This window comes from Halichoerus grypus, chromosome 10 (genome assembly GCF_964656455.1).
Source record: "Halichoerus grypus chromosome 10, mHalGry1.hap1.1, whole genome shotgun sequence".
Classification (NCBI taxonomy): domain Eukaryota; kingdom Metazoa; phylum Chordata; class Mammalia; order Carnivora; family Phocidae; genus Halichoerus; species Halichoerus grypus.
In genome coordinates this window covers 18,349,778-18,372,532 of record NC_135721.1, presented here as the reverse complement: position 1 = coordinate 18,372,532, position 22,755 = coordinate 18,349,778, and the positions used below count along the sequence as shown (strand labels likewise).

The 22,755-nt window shown below is 54.7% G+C and overlaps 1 protein-coding gene across 5 annotated transcripts in view; it reads right to left on the bottom strand.

The window, feature by feature from the left end:
• The window catches only part of KLHL29 (kelch like family member 29), a 302,988-nt gene that overhangs the window by 59,771 nt on the left and 220,462 nt on the right, over positions 1–22,755 (bottom strand). For all 5 annotated transcript variants that reach the window (XR_013441619.1, XM_078056026.1, XM_036104623.2 and 2 more), the window contains one exon: positions 1,571–1,712. Coding sequence is in view for 4 of the 5 variants with exons in the window: in XM_078056026.1 (XP_077912152.1) it covers positions 1,571–1,712 (142 nt within the window). In the remaining variant the exon portion in view is untranslated. The remainder of the gene's footprint in view (positions 1–1,570; positions 1,713–22,755) is intronic.

Genomic DNA, 22,755 nt, shown 5'->3' with positions numbered 1-22,755 from the left:
GGACTAGGTCTCCATCGCCCAAATGCCACCTTGGTTTTCATGATGCTGCTGGAATGGCAGTATAGACTGAGGGCAGGGAGACTGAGGAAGAGAGTGGGGGCCAGGGGGCCACTCAGGACCCCCAGCCCCAGAGACGAGAAGGGGAGCTGGGAGCTCCCTCACAGAAATAGGAGGTTAGAGAAAACTAGAAACTGGCAAATATTGGTGAAGCAGTGCCGGCAAGATTCTAGAATAGGCTGCTAAGGGGGATTGTCCCTAAGTCTGAGGAAGAGGAGCCAGCTGTGAGCCAGCCTGGTGTCTTAAGCACAAGACATGCCATCCTAAGCTCATTTCTCTCCAGGATTAGCCAGGGAGCCTGGAACGATGCACCAGAACTTGGAAGCACAGCTAGTGACTTCTCTGGGAACTCTGGTGAAGGTACAGAGATGCCGGGCCATGGCGGTGACTGATTATCAGAGTGCGACTGGCCCAGAGGATGCTGGGGACCTAAAGGAGGTCTCTAGTGATGTGCACTGAGCCCTGCTCACCCTATTTATCAATGAGTTGTATGACAGGGAGGATATCACCACTCAATCTGGAGGTGACATCATATTGGGAGGGTTAGGCAGAGGTCAGCAATAAAGAGCTGGAATCTAAGAGATCTTTAGAGTCCTAGGGGAAGATATTGACAAGGACTTGCCTGTGAGTCCCCACACCCCGCTACCTAAGGCAGATTGAGAGGACGGGGGTCAGAATTGCTGCCATGACAGTCTTGGGGTCTCACTGGTGACAGCGCATGTCTGGGGCTAGCAGCCAATCAGAAGTGACCTAAGGCTGCAGTGGTCAAAGTAGAGGGGCTGAATGAAGGAGGTGCTGGTCATAGCACATGTGGGCTCTTTGCGTTGGGTTCCGGGCCCTGAGGGACGCAGAGGGAGAAATAATTCTCTGGAGGGCAAAGGAACTGGCAGCCACAGGCTTTGGAGTGTGGCCGAGGGACCTGGTGTGTTTATCCTGCAGAAGACTTGGAGGGGAGGATGAGTGGGGTGTTCAGGTATCTGTAGGGCTGTGGTGTGGAGGGCCAAGCAGATGAGTTCTGTGTATCCTAAGGGGAGGTCTGGGACCAATGTGTGGTAACAGGGAAGGTGTTGTTATGGTCAGAGCTGACCCAAGAAGGCCTGGAGTGCTGTAGGAGGTGAGGAGTCCTCATTCCCAGGGGGTGGAGCATCCCGGTTCTCATTTCAACATTGGCAAGGCAAAACCTCCCTGGAAGGTGTGACTTGAGAGACGTATGAACCAGAATCCTGAGGTTTGGGAAGGACTATTCAAAATAACACAAAGCAGATTCACAGTCACTCCTGTGATGTCACTCTCACTCCCTCCACCTCCGCCAAAGCTTTCTTGAGTAGCAGAGAAAGGGGTAGAGATGTAGCTACTGCCCAGGACACAGGGTCCCTACCCGCAGGCAGCCTGAGGCCTGGGCTGCTGCAGGCCTGTGAGCTGGGACCTGCTGAGGAGCTGGAGTACCCAGGGGGCCTCTGACCCCCTTCCCAGCCTCGCCGTGGGAGTCTCTGGCTGCCGATGAAGTACACACCTGGATTGTCGCTCTCCCTCATCTGTTTGGAGGGTGGCTCATCAGTGTCCCAGGGCGTGGACTGATTGATGGGCGTCTGCCCCCACCGGATGCTGGTCGTGAGTCCCTGGGACTGATTGTCCGCTTTGGAGATTCCAGGGGCCTGGGGAGAAGCAGAGCAGGAGGATGAGCACGGCCTGACTAGGGCTGCTGCCTTGGGGCCCATCCACGGAGTGGTGCCACGGGGCCAGCGGCAGAGACCGGGCCCCACACCCAGCGCCACCGGGGAGCTGCAGAGCATTTGGGCTTAGTGTTTGTAGGCTTCTGCTGCAGTCCCACCCCCAGGAACACCCAACCCAGTGCCCCCCCCTGGCGCCCTCTGCGGTCAGGCCCCATACCAGCCTCTGAGGCCCCCACGTGCCACTCCACGGAGGAGGTGCGGGGACGGTAGGGGCTGAGACCTGTGGGAGGACAGCTCAGCACAGGTAGCATCTTCCCTGGGACCCTTGGCTCCTTGTGGGAAGGAGGGAGGCTCTGTTTCAGGATCTCATTCTCTAATTTAGATATTTAGATTAATGAGAAAATGAACCCCAGGTTGAAAACAAACATTAGCACAGCATTCGTCTCTGAGCTACAGCCTTGATGGAATATTATATGGTCATTAAAAATCATGTTTACTGAAATGCATAATGAGATGGCAAAATGCTTACACTATAATGTTAAATGAGAAAAGCAGGACATAAAATGACACAAATAGAAGCTCACATGTAAAACAGTATGTGTAGGAGAGAACAAACCAAAATGCTAGCCGGGGTGTTATTCTTGGTGAGAGGAATATGGGTAACTTCTACTCTCTTGTCTCTACTTTTCTGTATGCCAAATTTTCTACTATGGCCATTACCATTATAATAAGAAAAAAAAAAAGAAAGAAGAACAAGAAGAAATCCAAAAGCATGTTGGAGAGCCTGGGATTGGGATCACTGCGATGTGGCGGGGGTGGGGGGTGGGGTCTCAGCACAGGTGGTTTCAGGAAGTTTCTGCAGTTCCCAAGACTGCAGCCAGAGCACCAACCAGGTTGGGGGTGAAGGAGGAGGTGGGGTGGGGGGCAGAGCCGGCTGTCCCCCAGGGGGGCCTGAAGGGGCATCTGCAGGCTTCTCTCAGGTAAGGGCCATGGTCTTCCTGACTTCTCCCAGAAGCTGACCCAGTGAGCCAGCTGGTGGGGGCAGCGCCCCATTGGGCCTCCCTGAGCAGCGGGAATGGCTGGGTAGGGGCGGGTGGAGAGGAGGGAGGACAGCACTTATTGGGTCTTTGATGCCTAATGCAGATGACAAACAGCGCCTGCATTAGGGCCGGCTGGGAGGAGCGGAGCCGTATCCCATTAGGACCTGTGGGCTGCAAGGAGCTAATTGCATTAGGCTGCACTTTATCTCTGGCCTGCATTTCAGATGCTTCGCTTCTGTGAACAGAGCAGGAAACAAAGGGATGAGTGAGTCTCCGGAGGAAAGAACAATTCAATGGACAAGCTTCCTTCTCAGAGGCCCCTGCCCCATTTCTGTCAGTGGGACAAATGGGAGCTTGGGGTTGGCTGTGGGGGTGGTGGTGGGGGTGCTGGGGAGGGGGCTGGGGATTTAGCCACACTCACCGATAGTCCTGTGGCACTTAGGGAACAAAAGCGTGGCTTCTATAGCATTCTCTGTAAACAGAGGGCTTTGCAGAGCGCCCTGCTTGCAGCCAGCTCTGCATTCCCAGCTTCCCCCGGGTGCTCGTGGGCTGGGAGGTGCAGAGGTCGCTTCCCATAACCAGAGGCTTGCGAAGGGGAAGGAGCCTGTGGGATGTCCCATTCAGGGCCCTGTCTGGGGGGTGAGGTTTGAAGGACGACACTCCAGCCTCCTCGAGCACCCTCCTTCACGGACAGAACAGAGACCCCTCTGCCAGGAGGGGGTGCTGCAGCCCCTCTCTGCAGCCCGGGGTTCCCGGAGGCCTCTCAGGCCAGAGGCAGGTCTGGTTTTCAGGGTCCTCCTGCCCTTGCCATTTGTCCCCCGCTGAATCAGCATGGTGCCTCCTCCGCCTGGTACTTTGGGACAGGGTCCGGAAGGGCTCTGGGAGTTTAAAGGCTCTGGGCCTTATGGCAGCGGCTGCCACCAGTAGGGGGGGTTAGGGTCTCCTCCTCCACAGTGAGTAACCTGATTCTGAACTTGAAAACTTTAGGAGTCCCTGTTTTTGCTCTAAAACTGTGGGGTTTCTGAACTTGAAACCCTGCACACTTTTGCAAGGGCTTAGTCCCTTGGCTCCAAAACCCTCCTGCCAGGTCATTCACCAATGCATTTGTTGGTTAGTTGGTTTGTTCAGTAAACAAGCAGTGGGCCCCTGCTCCCTGCCAGGCCCTGCCCCGGGCACCGGGGATGGGGTGACTGAGACTCAGCCCTGCCCTCAGGCGGCTGCTCCCAGCGGAGTGGAGCACTCAGCTCTGCAAATTGTACGCAAGTCAGCCTCCCGAAGGAAGCCGGGGGCACAGGGGTGAGCCCGGAATGGCTGGGTGCAACCAGCGGTGGCTACAGCAGGCCTCCCGCTTGGCTCTGTCTTTCACGACGATTACAGGCAAGTTCTTATGCACAAGAAAGCCGTTCTGCTGTGAGAAGGGAAACAGGGTCTTTCATTTTTTCCTTTAGGAAAGATAAATAAGGCCACTCTCTCTACTCGCACTAGCAACTTCTGAAGCTACGAGCAAATCACAGCTCAGAAATTTCTGTTTATTTATTTTTAAACAATGAAATGAACATTCCTTTCTCCACTCCCTCAAGAAAAAACTGGATACGGTTGTGCATTTTGCCAGGGGCCTGGGTGCCCAGGTGGGTGAGGGATGTTGAAGCTGGTGATGGGAATCAGCTGGGCCTGACCGGAGCCCTTCCTCCCGCAAAGGGCTCCAGGCCCAAAGTAAACGCATGGTCTCCAAAGTTCTGGAGGCTTCGGGAGTACTGTGTGCGGGTCCATGGCTCCAGCTCTGAACTGAGCTCCTGCTAAGACTTTCTCCCTTGGTCCGGAGTCCCCAAAGGTCTGTGACTCCACCGAAGGCTCTCCAGGTCTCCCCCAGCCCGAGCAGGCCTCCCCAGTTCCACTTCTCCTTGCCAGGGGGATCCCAGCACAAGAATGCCACAGAAACCAACCAGAAGCACAGCCCAGGCCGGGGGAGGAAGGCAGGGCTGAGGGAAGCTCCCCTGACCCCCTCCCACCACATCATCTGGGACATCGGTGAAGCCACCCAGACATCTGGCCTTTTGCCAGTGTTCCTGGTCATGTTTCTGCTCCCCTGACATGATGATCCTCTGGGAGGAGTGACAAGAGAAAGGCAGGTGAGGAGAGCCCTCCCCCTGCCTGGTGCTTCGGAGAGGCCCTCTCTGCCCATCACTGGGCTGGGCAGGCTTCTCTCTGCTTCCCTTTAATGAGATGCTAATAGGATGCCTCATTAACGCCGCAGCTTTTAAACCCTAAGCTCTTGTAAATTTTCAAAGGTCACATTTTTACGGCAGCTGACAGCATCCTGCTTCTTTCAGCGACTGAAGAACACTAAAGACCCTGATCCTTTATGGATGAAGCTCTCTGTGAGGTGGCGGCACGGGCTGAGGCGCCCGCTGGTCCAGGGGCGGGAACCTCACTGGGCGACAAGCCTCACAGGGCCCCTGGCTTGTGCTTTACCAGCCTGGGGAGAACCAGGTACACATCGCCCACCGAGCCGCACCGGAGGCCTGCTCTGTTTGGGGGAAGCTGTGGGGGCCAAAGGTAGTGCACAATGCAAAGATGCCTGGCAGAGAGGGGTTAGGGGGCACTTTTCCTCCCACGAAGCACCTTGTGCCCACCAGGCGGTTCACCCATGATGCTGCGACCGCCCAGAGGGGCTACTTTTTATTAATTTGCCCACCGAGAGGGAGCCCCTTTTTCTACTTTGCACAAAGGTGCCATGTAGGTGAGCAGCATCCCAGGTAGTCAGGAAGGTTTGAAAGATGATGGGATGGAGCTCACCTGGGGCCCCTCACATGCCCCCTGGTTCTTGCATGCGACGATCACAGTCTCTGCACACTGCCCCTCAGGGCCTGTACGGACCCTGGCCTGGTGGGCCAGCTCCACGACACAGGGACCCGGCGCAGAGCCCGGCCTCCCGTAGGTGCCCAGGGAATGAACGAGCAGGCCACACGTCTGAGCTCCGGCGTCGACCAACATTGGAGCATTCATCACTGCTGGTGCAACAGACACAGGGAGGCATGGGGCGTATTTCAGAAGAGCGGACCATGTCATGGAACAGAGATGTGAAGTAGCTCGGTGCAGGTGGGCGATGGGAGGCAATGAGCTCCCCTTACTGGAGAGATTAGGTTCCAGACTGTGGGAGCCTCGTGTGTGGGGCCCCCAATGTCATTGCCCTGAATGCTGCCAGAGGCTGCTTGGAAGCCTAATGCCTGGCTCTACCGGCCCCCTCCCATGTGCCCGAGCGGGATGAAGATGTGGGATGCTGAGGTTGATGCCCGCCTCCGTGGGGCTGGGGGACCACCTGGAGAAACCAGAGCTCAGCCTCTCTGCTGTTTGCCCAAGGAGGCCAGAAGACGGTGACTCAATGGAGCCTGGAAGTCAGGGAGAACATCCAGAAAGAATGGGGCTGGCGTTGGGCCACAAAGGCTAGGCAGGATTCGCTAAGGGAGATGGATTCGGGCCGAAGTCGCCACCTAGAACCTTACAGCAACAAGTGTTTTTCCCGCCTACATACATATGACAGAGCCAGGCTCCGGAGTCCACTTTTGGGGTTCAGGTGGCCTCCTCTGGGAGGAGTGACAACACCAGCACCCATGTCCGTCTCCTGCTGATGCTGATAAACCTATGAACCTTGACCTTCTTTTTTTTTTTTTTTTAAAGATTTTATTTATTTATTTGAGAGAGAATGAGAGAGAGCACATGAGAGGGGGGAGGGTCAGAGGGAGAAGCAGACTCCCTGCCGAGCAGGGAGCCCGATGCGGGACTTGATCCAGGGACTCCAGGATCATGACCTGAGCCGAAGGCAGTCGCTTAACCAACTGAGCCACCCAGGCACCCGAACCTTGACCTTCTTGTCACTTGTGTGGTGCTGACAGGGCTGGCAGGGACTGCCTTCTGCTGGGCTTCCCTGAGCACGGCTGGGCCCATCCCTCACAGCAGTGAGCCTCCTCCCCTCAAGGGACCCCGGAGCCCCCGAGCCCTCACCTCCATTTGATTGGTCAGACAAAGCTTCCCTGCTCACTGTGGCCCAAAAGCACCACGGGACACTGGGTCATAGTGATCGTCAAGCTCAGCTCCTGCCCTCGAGGAGTCTACACTAGCAGGATGGGATAAGGCCTGCACCAGGGACCTGGAGGATGACATAGGCTGGGAGAGCAGGAAACAGACCCATGAGGCTATGATATTATGACAGCTCGGGGCCAGGCCTTTTAAGAGGACTCACAGCCTCTGCCTGGGTCCCTCAGCTCCCCCTGTCAGATGAATACCACCAAGTGACTCTAGTCAGCACCACCGAAGCAGCAGATGGTCCAGCCAAGACCTCTCGGAGTTTGTGCACAAATTTGTGAGATACTTTGAAATATTGTTTAAAGCCACTAAAAGAAAAAAGATACACAGTCTACTGTGTATATTGCAAAATAGCAAAAGACCAAAAAGTCATCTGCGTGTTGCTCTTGACATATAAATGCAACAGTTTTGTATGTATCCTTTGTGTTCCACAGAGGATGCCTGCAGCATAACTCTAGTGGGGACTGTACATAAATGCTTTAGCTAAAGCTGGTGCAGCCTCTCCCCAAGCACACCCCAGCTGGGTGGGGGTGGGGGGATGGGGCCTTGGGTGAAAACTGACAAGCCCCAGGGAGGACAACAGCAGTGGGTAACCGGGGGCTGACCACACTCTGAGCTTGACCTGCAGCCTCGGTTTTGTCTCACGACTCCCCGTAATTTCCACCTAATTTGGAAAAGACAAGTATTGGCTCTGGGTTTTGAGGGCCCCTTCTGATGAACGACTGCTGTTGATGTGGCCTGAGCCCCACAGTGGACCTTGGGCATCTTCTCTGACTGCCTGGCACCTTGGCAACACCCCCCATCTTGAGGTGGCAGCTAGAAAACTTGCTCTACCAGCTTCCCTTGCAGCTAGATTCCAGGCGTGGGTGAGGTTTTGGTCTGGAAGTTGGGCAACGTGAGGGAGCCGGCACAGCTCCAAGTCCACGGTCTGCAGAGGTTGCAGGTAGAGACCCACAGATTTGGGAGCACACTGATGGTGGAGGCCCTGGGGTCCCAGGCATAGCATCAGCTGTGAAAGCTGCCATTTCCTTTCCCTTCTTACTCTGGAAGGTTCTCAGGGCTCGTCTGAGAACAGCAAGAGTAGGTTCCCACCCAGTTCCCAGAAGAAGTGAATATGTTCAGGCCCCACTGATCACCAGGCCCTGGGCTACGCTGGGGAATCCCATCATGGTGGTGGCTGCATGCACAGCGGGGCAGGCCACTCCCTGCAAGGAGTGGATGTTTCATCTCCTTCTCAGCATCCCTCCCCCTGCAAGGCACTGAGCCTCTTCATGGTGTCTACTCCACCTGTGCGGACAGGTGGAGGCCAGTTTAAACTTATTCAGTCTGGTATATTGGGGACTGAGTGTAGGAACCTCCCTGAGGCTCTTGCACCACGAAGGTGAGGCCCTAGGAAGGCAATTTTTTCTTGAAGAATGGTATTCTAATGTTGGAAATCCAGGTTTGGGGAGGAGCTGTTTTGGTGTCTGTGTTTTTTAGATTACAGCTGATGTTTATACCTAGGTTATTGGCTTTCTAGGACTGGCAGGTTGTCAATGAGAGCACAGATTCCAAGGTCACACAGGTAGGGCACTGACCACTGCTAATGTAGGGGTTCTCCAATGTGAACGCACATAAGTATCTGCGGGTGTATGCATGTGTTAGGAATGCAGGTTTCTGAACCCACCCAGAGCTTCTGGTTCAGTAGGTCTGGGACAGGGGACCCCTGAGTGTGGTGGTTTAATAGGCCTACCAGGGGGTATAGGTAGTCCATGGACCTCACTCTGGGGAGCAATGACAGTCTGGATGTTCAAGTTTGCAGGCCTGTGTGCCTGAAGGTGGGGGACCGAGGAGCTGAAGCTGCAGGCCAGGTCCTGAATGGGACAGATTTTTGGGTCTTGCTCAGGTGGCTCACGGGAGCCGGCTCCTTGGTGATACCATCTTCATGGACCCCTGGCCCCAGCCTCAGTTTCAGGGGGTCAGAAGGACATTTTGTCAGATGCTAAAGCTATAAATCTGTGGCTTCTGGGAAGAGCAAATGACATTTATGGGTCTCTCAGTTCTCATTTCATGATTGCCACCGAACTACAAACAGGAGAATCATCAGAGTTAAATCCCCACTTGGATCTAGGGGAGGCTCTCCGGAGCACCCCCCCGACTCTCATTAATGAGGCTGCCCTCTCTGGCCCGCTGGACCCAGGCCGGCGCCCTCGGCCTACCCTTCAGAACACTGCCATAATGTGCTTCGGAGACCGCTGAAATTTCTAATAATACTAACCAATGATGTGTTAAATTGAGACACTTCTGGCTCGAATGCCGGAAACTGCATGATGGTTTAAAGGACCAGTGCTTACCTTTCTCTATCAATTTGCTGCTAAATTACTGCTTTCGGAGCAACTTACAGAAAAGTAATTCTTTATTTAAATTTTAATTTCAATCTTGTCATTTTAAATATATATTCAGATTCCAATCATATTACAGAATATGATGATGTCTTTGGGGGGCAAGTGTTCCTGCCGGGAACCTGGGTGGGGGGAAGACGATGTGATGGGGGAGGGTAAGGAGAGCCCAGTAAGGAGGGAGTGACCCCAGGGGACAGCTGGACGAGGGCAGCCCATGTGCTGGGGTGGGAGATAGAATTGGAGGCCAGTGGTCGGCCTCTAACCTGGCCTTGTGACCCCAGGCTTTGTGCCCTGCCCTGAGGGTCTCCAGCAGCCATTGACCACTTCCTGCACCTTCTCTCTCACCACAAGGGCCCAGCAAGCCCGGCTGTAAACACATGCCAGGCACAGATGAGATGGGGCTGCCTGGACTGCCGCCATCCTAACGGCTCACATTTATTGGGCACCATCTACACGCCAGGCACGGGCATGCTGTGATTTCCTTCCATGAGGAGTTCCGTGATTTCACCCGTATTTCACAGATGAGAGTAATAGGGTCCGGAGAAGTTTGATAATAGCTAGAATAGGCCAGACTCGGGCCTCTAACCCACCTCTATTCTATCCTTAGACGCTCCGAAGTGATCTGGGATGGCTGGAATGTTCCCAGGCCACCTGGCTCCAGCCCGCCCCTGCTGTGGCCGACAGCCCCATAAAGCGGTTCAGCCACGTCTACGCTGCACCCTCTTTACCTGCTGGGATAACACTTAGACCCCTCCCCTGGTGCTCTGAGTACCAGCCACGGCCTCCCCTCTCCCCACTCTGTCCAGCCCAACCGAGCCTCCTGCTCTGACCCTGACAGCACGCTGGGCTTCCCTCATGTCTCCCACTCCCTCGGGCCTCCCAGACCCTAAGCTGCCACCGATGTGTTCCCCCAAATGCCGCCAGTGGGGTCTCGACACTGTCTAGTGGGGCCAGTTCTTCAATCTCAGAGCAGGGAGGTATAGACACCTCGTCCCCTCTCCAGCGCCGACGGTGCTGCAGGGCCCCCCTTCCCGTCCCTTCTGTCTCCAGCTCTTCCCTCCGTCCCCCCCTCTCATCAGCAGCCCTTTCCCTTGGCTTTCCAACACAGGGACCGAAAACCTGAAAACTCGTTGCCTGACCACTCCACCTGCCATTCTAGCATCCATCTGCCTTCCTCTTTCGCGGTCATGCCCTCCGTGGGATTCCGGACGCCCCACCTCTCCTCTCTAGCTGTGCCCACCCCTGAGATTCACTGCAGCCATCCTCTGCCTCTGACCTCCTCCTTCCTCCTCCTTGAAACCCCCTTCCCTTCTGTTTCTGGAACAATGCTTTTCCTGGTTTTCTACCTAAATTGCTTCTGTGCCGATCACTGGCTTCTCCCACGTGGCCCGCCCCAGGGCTCATGCCAGGCCCCCTCTCTCCCTCTCTCAGGGCTATTCGGGCCTTAACTTCTCTCATAATTATTTTTCTGATAGGAAACATCTGCGAGGTAGCCATTGTTTTTGATAGAACCCGGCTTCCTGTAGTATTCTGGAAGTGCATTTGCTTTTTCCTTTCCCCACATCAAAGTCTGTACCTTGGAGACCTTCCTGCTAAAGGTGCAGCTCAGCTGGCTCCCCTTGCAGACGTGAGGCAGCCATGGCTGGGTCTCGGCTCGGGGCTGTGCTCTCTCGAGGGCCCCGTCTGGGCCCCCAGCCCCTTCCTCCAGCCCCCCACCCCCACAGATGGGCCTCGTGGACAAAAGACATGATAAATCTGGCAGCACCTTACAACTCAAAGCTTTCAACTTTCCTCTAACAACTTTCAACTGAAAACTTCTTAGTCCCATTTCCAAGTTACTTTTCATCCATTACAAAACCCACAAAATTTTCAAAGGGGCTTTGAAATAAGAGCACCTAGAAAAAAAAAAAAGCCCATCACAAATGAAGGTCTTTGAAAAGAAAGAGGCCCTTTCCTGTGCTTCAGTTCCCTCTGATACCAGTTTCCCTTTCATTCCGCTGAAAGGTGCAGGGCAGGCCTGGCCCTCAGCAGATGCCTGTGATGTGAGGGAGCGAGTGGCCCAGACGGACAGACGGGGCTGAGGAGGAGCGCGGGGCACCCGCTCGCAGAGCTGGGATGGGCCTTTCATCGCCTCCCCGCCCCCGCCCCGACAGCCGTTGCTCCTTGTCACCCGCGTGGCCTGCTCAGAGGCCCAGCTGCCCTGCGCGACCCCGCTCACCTTGGCCTTGGTGGCAGCACAGCTCCCCTCTGGAGCACGGCGCCCGTGTTCATTCTTACGAGCAAAGTGGGCGGGAAGGGAGGCACGGCAAGACAGCCTCGCTGCGGCCTTTGATGGGACATTTCCCACATGCCGGCCCTGCAGGCAGTGACACTCCGGGACCACCCCTCCACCTCCCAGCCTCAGAGCCCGTGACACGGCCACCCTCGCCAGGGTCAGCTCCAGACTCACAGATGCACAGCCGACAATAGCCGTTGTGGTGCCTTTGTCGTTCTCAGATTTGAAATCCTCAGTGAGTCTGGTGAGGAACGGTCCTCTGTGCAGGTGTGGGGCTGAGCTGGGAGCGGGTGTGGGGACACACATGTGTCCCTGACTGAACTATGTGCTGGTCCGGCCTGGCCCTCAGACGCCTGGACTCTGAGCACCCAATATGAATTCTGAACCAGGCTCCCAGGGGACGCAGCGGGCTCTCTCTGGGCCAGGGACCGGCCTGGCCACTCTGCCCCACAAGGCCCTGCCAGGCCCTCCCTAGCGGGCATCCTGGGATTAACCAAGCCCGCCTTGGGTGCAGGACTCACCCCGGAGCCAGCAAGAATCCCCAAATGAGCTCTGGCTGGCTGTCTGCATCTCCCCCCGGGGGTCCTTTCTTCAACAAACACCTAACACTCCTTTTAAAACTCCTGTGGTCTACCCTTCGAGTCGTGGGCCTCGGCAGAGGATTCCTGATTTTTTTTTCACACAGACAAAGGCTTGCCGGGGAGAGGGGACAGTTCTGAGTTCTGAAGGCCTCTGCCGTGGGACTCGCACGGCCGACTCTCCGAGCGTGAAGTTAACTGAGAGCTCGGCAAGGCAGGCCTGACACAGACATCTTTAGCGACCTCATTAGAGCCTGAACAAGAGAGGGGATTGTGGCAGGGTCGCCCCAAGGTCAGGCAGGACAATGAAACAAACAAGGCAGCACAAATGTCCCTGTGAGACAGCTCCTCAGACGGGGTGGCACCGCCGAAGGAGCTAAAATACTATTGCCAGGACTTCAAGACTTCACTGAAGCACGTCAGCACCCGAGTGTGTGTCTCAGGACTGGAGCCTAGATTCTGACGCGGTATGGGACAGACCAGCTCTGCGGTGGAATATTCCAGAAGCATGCAACGAGGGACTCCGTGAACACCTTCCCAGCTTCCTGGCCCTCTCTCTCTCTCTCTGCTCCCTGCTTGCTCAGGCTCTCTGTCAGGAGAACAACTTGCAGCCAGGCAGGGCCCTGAGGGAGAGGAGTACCCTCTGGCCACAGTCCAGCTCAGCTCCCTCAGTTCAGAATTGAAGTGGTTTGAGTTATTTTATTTTATTTTTTTTTAAAGGAGATGGCATCACTCAGCACCAGTCCATCTCTTCAGAGAGCTTGCTGGGTGGACAGATTCTGTCCCAACTCACTGGAGGTCCGGGTGCAAGAGGGAAAGCGGTAGAAGGGGATGGGAGTCACAGGGAAGCAGCCCTCTAGGGGCAGGTAAGTCTCTCTTCCTCAGGAGTGACAATGGAGGACGAGCAGGGTGGCGGGTGACCAGAGCAGCGGAAGGCCCTGGCCCTGCTCTGCAAGGGGCTGGCGTGACCACCCTACCGTATCCTGGGTGCTTAGACCTGGCTCTGCATGGAGACGGCTGAGAGATGGCATGGAGGGTTGCCACCTGCGGCTGCTTGCTGTGGGCCCCTGCGTCAGGTTGAGGGGTCCCAGACCAGCCCCCTCCACTGATGCCCCGTCCTCAGCGGGTGCCCAGACTGCCCAGTCCAAGGCTGCCTTCCCTTCACCGCTGAGTGAGGCCTCCTCCCTGCCATGCCCTGCTGCCTGGCTACCATAGCTTCATCCGTCCCGTGCCGGGGCTCATTGGCTTCTAGTGTATCATTCATTCATTCATGCATTCATTCATTCCTTCACCCCACACTTACCGAGAAACTAACCCGTGCTGGACACACAGTGGTGAATAGTCTATGGCCTAGGAGAGCACACAGGCTAATGGAGGAACCATCATCAGAATGATAACAGCCAAGAGCTGTGGAACCCTTAGATGTGCCAGTTTACAATCCTCAAGGCCTGGGGGTTGTTTGAGGCCAAGGTCTGGCGGTTCGTCTCTGTTCTGTACCGAGTCGGCTCAGGCAGCCATAAAAAATACTGTAGACTGGCTGACATAACAACAGAACTTATTTCTCATGCTTCTGGAGGCTGGAAGTCCAAGATCAGGGTGTCAGCATGGCTGGGCTCTGGTGAGAACTCTCCTTGGTCTGCAGATGGCTGCCTTCTTGCTGTGACCTCACACAGCACAGGGAAAATTCTAGTCCCTCTTCTTATAAAGACACCAATCTCTTCATGGGGGCCCCACCCTCATGATCTCATCTTAATCTAATTATCTCCCAAAGTCCCCATCTCCAAATACCATCACGGTGAGGGTTAGGGATTCGACATACGAATTCTGGGGGGACACAGTTCGGCCAGTTGCACCTGGAAAGCATGCACACAAGGAGGGTTTGGAAAATGCTGGCTGAATGGAGTGAACCTCGGTCTGCTGGCTGTTTCTGGGCTCCACCAGACCCGGGGGGTGGGGGGTATTTAATAGAGGGACACCCCCGGGCCTGACCAGCATACGATGGGTCTGCCCACGAGCCTGAGCTCTAATTTTCTGATGGTTTGCTTTTTTCCTCTCACAACATAATCTCCATGATCTCTAGTCTTTCCTGAATGCTGTTGGAAGGCTTGTTGTATTTATCTCCGGAGAATCTGCTGTGCCCCTGTGCAATTTTCCATTGTCATGGTTCATTTTAATTTCCTCTAAGGCTGTTGGCCACTCTTCTTTTCAGAAATAGCATGTTCCACTTAATAAAAGCGCTTAAATATGCAGACACGAGAAGTTTCCTTTGCTTGCTCCTAAATATCACAGTAAGTGGAGTGAGTTCCGCGTACCCTGCCTCATGCAGTTAGGCTGAGCACACGCCAGGTGGCTTCCCAGGAAGGAGAAGCTTGGAATGAAAGGTGCAAGGATAGAAACAGTATCCAAGAATTTCTAGGGGAAACCCAGCCAGTCTGGACGCCACACATTGCATTGTCTGGCTGACAGCACGCAGGTCTCCCGAAGCGCCTCCCCTCTCCAGAATGATCAGGGCTCTGCGATTGAGGCCTGCTCCCTCTCTAGCTTGCCCTGTGACCTTGCACAAATCAGTTTACCCCTCAGAGCCCCTGCTTCTTCACCTATAAAGCCTGCATGATAATCCTGCTCCCAGAGACTGATTTCAGTGAAGAGCGGATGTCCCCTATTTCCAGGGCCTGGCACAGAAGCTGGGACAAAGCAAAGAGCACACAGCATTCAGGAAACGGCAGCTCTTCTGACTATAAGGGGACCCAAGAATGCAAGAAGGATGCTGTGTCCACGGCAGTCTTTCTTCTAAATCATTTTGCTCTGGGCTACTGGGGCCAGAGGATCCCCGCAGGCTGTGGATTATGGAGAAAGGACAAAGGAGAGGAAAGCAGGCTGAATCTAAATTCACACACCACACCTGTGGGGATCCTGGTTGTTTGGCCACAGGACCAACGCCATGGCACCATGGGCTCGGTGGCAGCTAATCCGAATTGCAGGTCAAATTCTTAGAGCTGTGTTGGGCTTGTAGTCCCAGAGAGCCAGGGGCAGAGTCACAGGGCACCCTTCTTTGGCTTAACTAACAACACTTAGGAACCAAGAGTCTAGGGTGCCCGGTGGATGGGAATAGGAAGGAGGAGGCAGGAGTCATGGACTTAAAATTCCTGATCGAACGGCAGGTCAGGAAGCCAATTCTTACCCTGTGGGGTTCAGCAGGACGTGGAAGCCTGGCCCTACAGAGAAACCCCGGCTTAGCTCTGGGGTTGGGGTGGGGGGCGGGCGGGGCCCCAAGTGCCCCAGGAGAGGGAGGTTCAGGCAGCCATGTGCCGCTCACCCTCAACACCAACTGCTGCTCCCGAGAATCACCTCTAGGGGGCTGTTCACGTCTATAAATACCCCCAAATAAGCCCGTCCCCTCACTCTGCATCTGGGGTCAAGCCCTGACATCACAGCGTACATTGCTCAGGCAGGGGTAATTTATAGATCCACTTGAGGTCACTGGTAAGTTGAGAGCAGAGATAGGGGAACCCTCCCAACCTGGACCTTGGTCACGGCCAGCCCGTAGCTCTCCTCTTCTGCGTCTGTGTCCCTGTGAATACTAGACTCCAACCACCCACAGGGTATGCATTCTACAGCCCTGCCCCTGGACGACACACAGGTTTACACGTGCATGCACGTTCACAAAGATGCACAAGAGCGCACACACACACACACACACACACACACACACACTTGCCTACTGACACGCACGTACCTTCTCCACTCCCACACAAAACCACACGGCCCCAGCCTGCTCGGGCTTCGGGGGGCACTCCAACCCCCACAGGGCAGGGGATGCCGGCAGACGCCCCCTGCTTGCCCCACAGAATCTTTTTTTCTCCCATAGCTCTGAAACACAGAGTCCCCCATGGCCACTTTGAGCTTCCCTCCCAGACACTTTTTCCTAAATCAGCTTCCAATCTGACTCATTCCAGTTTTAAAACAAGAAAACATCAACAAACACGATGGAGGGAAACAGATGGTAACAATTACAGGAGGGAGAAAACAGAGCCGTTCCCTCTAGAAGGGGCAGGCAAACATATTGTCCCCAGACAGTGCATCGCCCCCCAGCTGCCCCTGTGTGAACCCGGGTGCTGGGCTCCCCGGGACCGTCCCCACCCCAGGGGATGGGCCAGCCCTGGAGGGGCCATGAAGGCCTCTGAGCACCACAGGGCAAGGCCCCCCAAACCTGGCAACAGCCTGTTCTCCGGGGAGGGAAGTCTGGACGTTCCAGCACATTCCAGGCTACCTCACTACCTCTGACGTCCTGTCTAAGGCCCGAGATGTGGGTGGGACACTTCCTCCCCTGCTGTGACCAGCCCTGACTGCCCTTCAGGACTGCAGCCGCCTGTCTCACCTGCCAGAGCCCCTGAGGGCAGGACAGGGTCTCTCACTGTGGGTGGTGGTGTGTGCCAGGCTGCCTCGTTCAAAGGCAAATCCTGCCACTTACAAGTGGGATGAGCTGAGCCAAGCCAACAGACCTCCCTTTGCCACCGTTTCCTCACCCCTAAAATGCAGATAATTCTAGAACCTACACCATACGAGTATGAATTAATATGTGCAAAGGACGGAGGACCGGGCCCAGTGCACATGGATGTCCCATGGGGAAGTTGTCTTGTTGTTACGACCCATGCAGACAGCCAGCTTCTTGTCAAGGTCTGCCGAGTGGAGGGCATTCCAGGCGGGGGAAGCCATGCACTGAAGGTAGGGCCGAGAGGATAAGCCCTGCTGTTGAGGCAGGGTGCCCGAGGGCCCGGGAGCAGCAGATGGCCAGGGCCAGGGTCCTGAGCTGCAGTCTGCTGTGCTCTGTCTCCTGTCATTTCTCCATCCTGTGTGTTTTGAGCAGGACAAGGGCTCTGCCCTCTGGCAGATCAGATTGGTGGAGACAGGCAAGGAAACAGGTGCATCCAGGGGAGATCAAGTGCTGTGACAGAGGGGGGCACCCACCTTAGCCCTGTGGGCCTGGGAAAGCTGCCTGGGGGAGAGGCTAAGTCCCGAGTGGCAGGAGGAGGGGTGTGGGGGTGGAAGGACGGGTAATGGGCCGTTCTGGGCACAGGGGGCATGATGCCTTTGGGGGTCAGAACAGCAAGGCATCAAGAGTGAGGGGTTCGAGTCATTACTGGAGTGCCCCAGGCAAGGATTCAATGTCTCCGAGCCTCAGTTTCCCCATCTGCTGGATGAGGATTATAGTTCCCTCCATCCCAAGCCTCGTGTGAAGAATAGAAGTAAGATTGTGTATCAGAAGTCCCTAGTTGACACCTAGCACGTGAGATGCTCACCACAGGGGATCTCCGTGAACCCACCTTTGGGACAGGACTTTCTCCCACGGGTCCTGTCTTAGCCACGTTTACACACTCGAGCTCTCACGCAGGGTAAACGTTCCCCAGCACACCAGTGATACTGCTATGGATTGAAAGTCTGTGCTCCCAGAATTCATATGTTGGAATACTAACACCCATGTGATGGTGGGGGGCCTTTGGGAGGTGATTAGATCTCAGAGGTGGAGCCCTCACAAAAGGGATCGGTCCCCTCTCTGTTCTCCAGTGAGGAAACCGGATCAGTCAGCAGACTGCAAGCTGAAAGAGCCTCTCACCAGAACCTCACGGTGCTGGCATCCTGACCTCAGCCTTCCAGCCTCCTGAACTGTGGGAAATAAATGTCCGCTGTTGAAAAGCCCCCCAGGTCATGGTATTTTGTTCAGGCAGCCCGAGGTAGATAACACACGCACCCTCCCACATGTTCACATACAAGGAGACACCAGTTGGCACGCACTGTAGAGGCCATATCTCCCCCTTTGCTTCCATCTGGTCCCCTCTCCCACCCCTGGACTCTGCTGAGCCTCTGGCCTATGGGAGGTGCCGTGGCCGCCCCTATTCCAGGGCCCTGGATAAGGTGGGCTGCATTTAACCACCATAGAGATCCATCACTCTGTGCTCATTGTGTCAGGCGGCAGCAGGCTGTGGAGGCTCCGGGATGAAGGGGAGGAGGGTATATTCTATCCCTTCTGGCCCCCTCCCAGGGCCTGTTCCTTACAAATGTGCATCAGGCAGGTTCTCTGTTAAGCATCCCGAAATAAAGAGGGGAGACTCTCTGCCACACGCTATTTTGGCAGCTGCTTCTATTTTAAAACGTATTGACATCCCCTCTTGTTCTCCTGGGGGGCTCAGCGTTTTCAAATTCTTTCCGGTCCATCCATTTCCTGGCTTGGAGGAGGCTGTCCTGTTTGCACCAGGGGCCAGCATGGTCCTCTCCTCCTGTTTGCTCTGGGCACCCACTGCTGTTCCTTCTTTGGCTCTCTGGGTAACCTGGACAAGACCTCTCTCTCCTCTGGGCCTCATGCACCACCCTGTTGGAAAATAGCAGAGGGTCTTGGCTGTCCCTTAATGTGTGTCTTGAGCTGCCGGGCTGTGCGCCATTTAAGAGCCATTTACTTGCTCTCTGAACGCTGGTCCGGGCACGGGGACCTGGTTTCCCCGGCAGGTTTGCCTCCCGGCTGGTCTCATCGTATGGACATACAACGGCCTTGGTTTGCACTTCCATCTCTGTGGGCTTGGCCTTCTAAGTGTTGGTGTTTCTCAGGGTGTGATGATGTTCTCGTGCCTTCCTCTGCTACACCTGCACGCGACCCTGCTTGCACTTCTGGACCTAATTATTGCCCAACTGCCAAGTCTTCAGCACCTGTAATTCCAGACCCCACATGTTCAAATGCCGAGCAGACATCTCCACTGGGATGTTTTGCCTGCACCTCAAACTCAGCCTGTCCTCCTCCCCAGATCTGCTCCTTCTGCCCTATGTTGGGCTCCAGAGCTGGTCCCAGCCCCCACTGTGATGCAGGCAGGAGCAGGGACTGAGCTGTGGCGGCCCCTTCCCGCCACTGCTCTCCTCACCCACCAGCAGCCTTGCGGAGGCTCTCTTCCGGGGTTCTCCCCGCAGCCTGCACCACCCTGCCCCTTAGTCTAGCTTCCACCCGGCCCCCCGGTCACCCGGTGGGGGGTCCACCCCAATCTCTTCGCTGTGTTGCAGCCTGTTTTTTTTTTTTTTTCCTAAAATATAAGTATGACCATGTCACTCTTCATCTAAAACTCTCCAGCCCCATAGTCTAAGGGGTGAAGTCCAAACTCCCCGATGTGGTTCCCAAGCCCTGTGGGCCTCCTGGACCCCATCTCTCATCACTCCTAGCCTGCTCCTTCATCCTCACCAGCACTGCCTGGCTCATGGTCGGCAGCTTCATGTCTCCACACCTTGGCCCAGGGGTATGCACTGAGCTCCCCTTCACCAAGGCTCACTCCATCGTATCCTTGAAGACTCCGCTCAGGCATCCTCTCCTGAGAAGCGTTCCCTGAACAGCTCCCTGTCCCGGCTGGGCCCCAGGTATCACCTCTGGGCTCCCAACACACCCATGAAGATGGAGCCCCGTGTGCTCCTATTTGCTCGTCTGTCCCCACTAGGTCATGAATTCCTCGAAGTCGAAGACTGTGCTTTGCCTTCGGGAAAGGGTCCGGGACATAGTAGGTGCTCAGTAAAGGTTTCAGGGGTGAATGAAGCCTTACTAGGGAAGTTTCTCCATGCTGCTCTGAGAGGGTGGGTCTTCATGCAGTTGTTGGCTTTACCAAGGCCCCAGAAAGGCCTCCAACTCTCTCTCCCTGGTAGGGTTCCAGGGCGAAGTGTGTTTTGAGTCCTTTCTAATCAAGCTGTCAATGGGGAGTCCCGACACCAGCATTGATTTTTCACCAAAGGGGAGGCGGCTTCCCCTCTGCATTCTGCATCCTGGCCATCAGTTCATGTGTTTAGACCCCAGTCTTCTGTCCTCACAGACCAGGCCCACTTCCGGGCCACTGGGACCTGGTTTTCTAAAATCAGGGTCAGAGTTCCTGCCACTGAGATGCTTGGATTTCTAGAGGAGCCATAGCCAATGTCCGCACAGATGGACCCATACCCTTGATCCATTTCTTCCCACCCCTCTGGGAGCACCCACTGGCCTCAAAATAGTCCACCGGCCCAGGCTGGAACCAGACACTTAACACTGCAGGAGAAGCGAGCCCTAGCTCTCCCCTTAGCCCTGGAGATGCCCCCAGGTGTGAGCCTCACCTGCTGCAGAGACCGTCACAGACCGTTTCATTCCCATTTTCCTTTCCCTTCTTGCAGGGGATGGGCAGAGGAACAGTCACTGAGTCCGGGGACCCAGTGGCAGGGGCTCTGGCTGGAACCTGCCACCTGCAATTGAGAGGCCACCCTTCCTCAGCTGAGTGGTTGCAGCTGCTGGGTGTATGTCTGGCTGCTCTGTCTCCCAGGAGCCAGGTTCAGGTCTGGTTCAGGGACAGGTAGCGGACAACACAGGCGGTGTGGCCAAGTCCCCGTATATATGTGCTTGTGCAGTGCCCTTCTCTGCTTGCATAAGCCATGTCCCCTGCAAAATGACATGTTCATGGAGGCGTGCCTGGGATGGTTAATTTTCTTTGTCAACTTGGCTAGGCCATGGTGCCCAGGTATGTGGTCATACACTATGCTGGATGTCTCAGTGAGGGTATTTTGGGCAAGATTAACATTTATTTTTTATTTATTTATTTTTAAGTTTTTATTTAAATTCCAATTAGTTAACATTCAGTGTAATATTAGTTTTGGGTGTACTGAGATTAACACTTAAATCAGTGGACTTTGAATAAGTAGATTGCTCTTCCTGATGGGGGTGGGCCCCATCCAATCAGTTGAAGGCCTAAATAGAACAGAAGATTGACCTCTCCTGAGCAAGAGGAGATTTTGCCAGCAGACAGTCTTTGGACTTGAACCGTAACATTGACTTTTCCCTGGGTCTCCAGCCTGATGGTCCACCCTTGCCTGCTTCCATAATCACATGAGCTGGTTCTGTAAAATAAATATTCAGTCTCTATATGCATCCTATTAGTTCTGTCTCTTTGGAGAACTCTCACTAATAAATCTCATTTATCAAAATTGCACCTTTCTTGCATAAGGACTAGTGGGCATCGTGGAAGGGAGATCTGTCCCTCATATGGGGCATATGTATTGTATCTTCATTAAAAGTTTGGGCATGCCCTGACTTGAAGGGTCCCAGGTCCTGGCGAAATGGGCCCCTGGTGAAATGGGTGATGTTTTTATAGCGGAAGAATCACTACTACATCCCAGGTTGTGACTTTCCAGGGCAGGCAGTCTAGCAGGCCTCCAAGTTTTCAAAAAAATGCAAACCTGACCATGCCACTCCTGTTTCAAGCTCCTCAGGGGCTCTACACTGTCTTCAGGGCAAAGCTTGAGCCCTGCCACGCAGCCCGTGACTACCCCCAGGACCAGGCCCCAGTCTGGTCTCCAGCTTCGTGCCACACCACACTCCTCACATGCTCTTGAACCTTCCCTCTCCACCCCCACCCACTCTTTTCTTGTCTCTCTGCCTTTGTATTTCCAGTCCTCACTGGAGTGTTCTGTCACCACCTCTTTGCTTGCCTAACTGGAACTTAAACTTTAGCACAGGTGTTACCTCCTTCAGGAAGCCTTCCCTGACCACTCCCTATGCCCAAGTCTGGGCTGTATCTTCCTCCTCTGGGCTGTGATAGGGCTCAGGGCTGATCTTGATCTTGAGACTCCTCACAGAGTATTGTCTGTTTCCTGCTCCCAGCTGTGAGTTCCTTGAGAGCCTGGGCTGGGACATAGTTGGCATGATAAGTGTTTGTTGAATGAATGAGTGAGAGTACAAATGAAATGGTAACTTCATATGGTTTGTCTCGGGGTTTTCCCAGTTGAAATGCTCTGGTGCGTCACAGATTCATTTTTGCACCATTTTCATGGACAGGGTAATGTTATTGCCAAGGCTCTAAAGTCATGTGTCAGCTCCTGGGTATTGATAAATCTGGTGAAAAGTGCTGATGATCTAAAATAAGAAAATGATAACAAAATTTTATTGAGCATTAACTCTATTAAGTACTGAGCTAAACTTTTTACTATCTAGTCTAATCTACTCCTCATAACTAGGTTCATTAAGTAAGCCTCGGAGAGGTTACTTAACTCGCTCAAAGCTGCACAGCTAACAAAGTGGAGCTGGGATATGAAAACCTGTGTACTTAGCTGCTGAGCTTCAAAGGCTAGGATTATTTTAATTCTTGGTAATAGTGCCTAGGTGAGCTATATAATCTGTACCAGCTGGAGCCCCCACCCCATATGGACCCCATAAAGGAACCCCCAGACATGGCTGCCACTGGGTGTAGATGCCAGGTGATACCCAGTCTCTTAGGCAGGACTCTCAGCTCCTCTCAGTTCAGGCTTGGGTCTGTGTCCTGTGGCCCCTCCTCCACCCTCCTGTCGGCCCCAGGACCCTGTTGCCTGGACAAAAACAGAGGCTGTGCAGGTAAAAAGGAGTCAGGATCTCTCTGTGGCTGAGGTCCACCTTGGGAGATGCAGTTAGTGGGAGGGCAGCTGCAAGACAGCTAGAGGGTTTTCTGGTTTTTTACCAAAGCATGTCTGAGTGGGAGGGACTCTTCCAGGGATCTGGGTTGCAATCACAGTAAAAGGGCGTCTACAGCACTCCAATGATGATAGGTTTTATTTTTAGGAGCTCAGCAGTACCTTGGGGGGTAAGCCCAGGCCAAGCTGGGAGAGGGGATGTGGAGCCGGGCCCGAGTCCTTTGCTCTTCCAAGGGCCAT